Source organism: Lactuca saligna, chromosome 2 (genome assembly GCF_052625555.1).
Source record: "Lactuca saligna cultivar CGN05327 chromosome 2, ASM5262555v1, whole genome shotgun sequence".
Lineage (NCBI taxonomy): Eukaryota > Viridiplantae > Streptophyta > Magnoliopsida > Asterales > Asteraceae > Lactuca > Lactuca saligna.
Genome location: NC_136418.1, coordinates 167,268,057 through 167,272,964, shown reverse-complemented (window position 1 = coordinate 167,272,964; position 4,908 = coordinate 167,268,057). Strand labels below are relative to the sequence as shown.

The 4,908-nt window shown below is 30.3% G+C and overlaps 1 protein-coding gene across 1 annotated transcript; it reads left to right on the top strand.

Annotated features, from left to right (window-relative positions):
- Positions 1–2,945: 2,945 nt before the first annotated feature.
- LOC145032653 (multifunctional methyltransferase subunit TRM112 homolog A-like) lies at positions 2,946–3,576 on the top strand. Its single transcript, XM_078981541.1, has one exon. The coding sequence runs from the start codon at positions 3,076–3,078 to the stop codon at positions 3,445–3,447; it is 372 nt and encodes a 123-aa protein (XP_078837667.1). The 5' UTR covers positions 2,946–3,075; the 3' UTR covers positions 3,448–3,576.
- Positions 3,577–4,908: the final 1,332 nt, after the last annotated feature.

Below are 4,908 nucleotides of genomic sequence, written 5' to 3'. Positions count from 1 at the left end.
AAATAGTTATGTATACATCTAAATACATCTTAGATTTTTTTTTGACGACCACTCATTCATACGAGTAATGTAGAAGGTGCATTGTTATAACAAAATATATATTTTTTCTTATATAAACTAAAAACATTATGTTTTGGAAAAAAAATCATATGTTTGAAAATTTTAAATATTTTTTTCTAGAAGAAGTAACTTAAAAAAAAAATTGAGCTCAAAAATGTCAAAAAAAAAAAAAAAACAAAAAACAAAAAAACAAAACTTTATATCTAAAAAAATAGGTTATTAAAATCCCGCTTTAAAGAGTGTTTGATAAATGTTTGACTGGGTTGAGTACCCTAAGTGTTTGATTTGTGTTTTCTGGGTAAGATCAGCTGACCCAAATTGTTTTCTCGCTCAGTTTCTTAATAATCGCTGACTAGAAATTAGACCATCCTACCGCTCACTCTTTATTTTTTATTCCCTCGTTCGTGTTCCCTTCCCAGTGATCTAAAAGTGTAGCTGTTACACAGGAAGAACTCCGCAGTGAACGCCAAACAGAGGTCGCCGGTCGGATCTCTGCCATCTCGCCGGTCTGATCTTCGTCACAGTTCTCTTCAATTGGTGATGCCTTCTTGACGCCATCAAACAGGTATGATATTCTTTAACTTTTATGTTAATAATTATTAAAATCAGATACCATTTTATGCTTTGATGGTATGAAATTTGAAGTTCTTTATGAAATCAAAATACTATTTTGTTAGAATTTTGGAATTTTGAAACTGTATGTGAATTGGAAGTTTTGTTTTTGTTCATTTTTGTAGTTCGTTGTGTATAATAACTGAAATCTGAAGTTCTTATAATATGATGAATTTCGAAATTGTATGTGAATTGGAAGTTTTTTTTTATGTTTTTTATAGTTCTTTGTGTATAAGAACTGAAATTTGAAGTTCTTTGTTCTAATGTTATGAATTCTAAAATTGGATGTGAATTGGAAGTTTTTTTTATTCTTTTTTGTAGTTCTTTGTGTATAAGAACTGAATTTTGAAGTTCTTTGTCTACAAGATATGAAATTTGAAGTTCTTTTTTGTTTATAAGCTATAAAATCCGAAATTATGTTTGTTGTATTATGAAATCAAAATCAAAATCCAAATGTTATGAAATTGTTTAAGTATATGTTGATATTGTTGACCTTAATTGCTAGCTTGTTATCTTTTGTGAATTGGAAGCAATTTTGGTGTTTATATTCATCTTGATAAAAGTTATGATAAACTAGTTTAAATCTTTACTTTTAGGATATTGGTTTATACCTTTGTCATGATTTGAATTAATTGAATATTGTTGTTTTATAAAATCTAAAATTGTTTGTGTATAACTTATCAAATCATAATTTTTTTTTTTTACTTTAATTGTGCTAGTATTATTTAGGATGATGTTAACTTTCTTGGTTGAACGGGGACCCTACACAATGTTTCGATATGATGCGTCTTACACAAGAGGCACTTGCATTATTATGCAACCATTTTACACAAAAAACTGGTTGCAAGCTAATAGAACAATATGCATTGAAGAGAATATGAATATGTTCTTACATGCTATAGGACATAATGAACGTTTTCACGCAGTTAAGGGAAGATTTCATCACTCCACACAAACGATTCATCAATGTTTTCACGAGGTCCTAACTGCAATGATGTGTTTTGCAAAAAAAAAAAAATAATAAAAAAATAATAGTACCAACAACTCCTAATCCAATAAGACATAACTTGTGACGACATAGATGGTTAAAAGAGAATTTTCCGGAGCAATAGGTGCATTAGATGGAACTCTTGTACATGCGGTTATACATGTTGATCAACAAACTCGTTATAGGGGAAGAGGAAAAGGAGAATGTTTTCAAAATGTAATAGGAATTTGTGATTTTAATACGATATTCACTTTTGTTTGGGTTGTATGGGAAGGTATAACACATGATTCAAGAGTTTTTGAAAGAAGTTGCATTCAATCCGACTTTTAGATTTCCATTTCCTCCACCAGGTTTGTAATCTTTATATAACTTATATTATCTATCTTCTTTATATAATATGTGTCACACTTATTTGCATATAAAGATTACCTTTTGTGATGTCGCATATACAAACACTCGTGTGTTTATGGCTCCATTCCGCAATACTAGGTATTTGTTAGCTGATTTTCGAAGGGGCAAACCTTTAACTAGAGAAGAGAGGTTTAATTATGCTCATGCCCAACTTAAAAATGTTATTGAGCATGCTTATGGTGTATTGAAGGCAAGATTCTCAATCTTAAAACAAATGACTTCTTATCCTTTTACAGTGCAAAGAGAAATATTCTTGCTTGTATCGTAATCTATAATTTTATAAGGAAATACAATATAGAAGATGACTTGTTTATAAATTTTGAGGAGAACACTATGATTACTCCTGACGTCCAAGGTGGGAGGATTGATAGAGAAAACATACAAGGCATAAAATGAGATCCAGAAACCATTTAATATATGCGTGTTTTGAGTGATCAGATTGCAAATCAACTACTTTCACCTACTTTACATTAAATTATTATGTTATTTTAAATTTCATTATGTTTTTATTTGGATATTAAATGATTTATGTTTAATTTACATTTTGTATGACAATTTTTATTTGGATTTCTAAATAACTTGTGTGTAATTTACATTTTGTATGTCAATATGAATGTTTTTATAATTATTCAACAACTTCATTGATCGCTATATACAACCGTAGGGTAAAATGATCATTTTTATCAGTCAGCACATCCAATCACATGTACAATCAAACAACAATTTTTTTTACTCAATCATCAATCAAGAGTGGTCGACTCAGACATATATTTCTCAATCAGTATTTTTTTCAGTCAACATCTATGAAACGAGATCTTCCTATTAAAGAAAATAAAATAAAACGAGAAAGAAAAAGGGAATGATCTTCTATGAAATGAAAAATAAACTTTTATTTTCATAAAACCCCGAAGGCTGAAGTCTCTTTTAAACCCTTGAACAGCAGTTAACTCTTCATCCCCGCCGCCGCCAGAGCAAGCATCATCACCGGAGACGCTAACGAGAAGATGAGGCTATTGACCCACAACATGCTCTCTTCAAACATCAAGGGAGTAATCAATGGTTTCCCTCTCCGAATCGAAGTAGAAAAAGTCGTCGAGAAGCAAGTCGATTTCAATCCTGATTTCCTCAAGAACATGTTCTCCAAGATCGATTGGAAAGCCCTAGCCGACGCTTCAAAGATCATGGGATACGCTGAGCTCCCTGAAGAGGTCCCCGACGCGTCGGTGCTTGATTCCGATGAGTTTTTGCAGAAATTCCACCACGCACTTCTTGAACTTCACCTCGAGGAAGGCGCACTCGTTTGCCCGGAGACCGGTCGCCGGTTCCCTGTTAACAAGGGGATACCTAATATGCTTCTCCATGAAGATGAGGTGTGAAAAACAGTTTTCATTACAGTTTCCCGTTTATTAGAACGTATGTAATATGTGCTTGAAATACATGAAAATTTGCTGCGATTTGAAGATTAGGGTTCTTAATGGATCACGTTGCCCCTCTTTTGCTATTAACTTATGTTTCCCGAATCTTCAAAAAAAAGTTCATATCATGAAATTTACCGATTCTAGTATTCAATATTCTAAATCCGATTTGCTATCATTCCATTCATGTGTAATTGACATTGTTAGCTATCAACCTTGAATTATGGCAGATTTTGGTATATATGTAGGTATTATTATACCATATAAACATCTGAAAATAAAAAAAACGATGAATCAATCAGATTGTTTAGGGGAAGAAAAATAGGAATTAGGAATGAATCAAGCACATAACCCTAATCTCATAAAAGACAATTTAGGAAAAAGATTAAAAATCTTGTGTCATGAACTTGACACATCCAACTATTATTCCATCTAGATCATCAAGTATAATTCCATTTCAACAATGCTGCTTTTTGCATTTTTACTTCATTTGTTTTTGTTATTTGCTTTTTGGGTATTGTAGCTTAATTTCCATGCCCAAATACCAAATAATTTCATCTACTAGAACATACAAAACTATGATTCTTCACCTATATAGCCTATAGGAACATACAGAATTATAAAATTAGGGTTCTTCATCTCCAAGAACTTTGTAGCTAAGAAACTCGTTTTTAGATGAACAAGAAATGAAGGAATTGTTGTACAAGACGTATCAATCAATCCAACCCCTTTCTTTGATAATTTGTTCATATTGGAAACTTTCGATGGTTTTAATTCTTTATACGTGTTGCAAAATGTAATAGTTTTGGAGTGTTTAACAAATACTTTGTGAAACTTTCAAAATTAAATTCATTTGGACCAGTGGTTTTTATTTGGTATACATAAGTTAGTTTATTTAATTTAATATTTGGTGGGACAAAGTTTTTTATGTGTTTGTGGGTATTAGATATTAGTATGAAAATCTTGCTCCTCTGTTATGTTGATGTCAAGGTGTTAAAGTTAAAAAGGCTCTTTGGCAATAGCTTTTGTAAACTTTTAATAAGAAAATAAATTTTTTGTTTTTAAGAAATAACTTAAATTAAATCAGAAATCTTCGTTCGGAGTACCGGTTTAAGACTTTAATTTTAAACAAAAAGTCTCTTTAGCCAAAAAAAAAAAAAAAAAAAAAAAAAAAACTATTTATTTCAAGTAACTATATATATATATATATATATACCCAAATGAATAATAAATTACGTATTATTATATAACTTAATAATAATTTGAAATTTTGCTATATAAATTAATGAGAATGCTATGAAACATGTAATTGCCTTACTCAAGTAGCCTTGTAAAATATTATAACATTTAAAAAAAGGAGTTTTGTTATAATTTTTATATAAAATAAACACTTCAATAATAAACTTAATTTAGATTTTATAA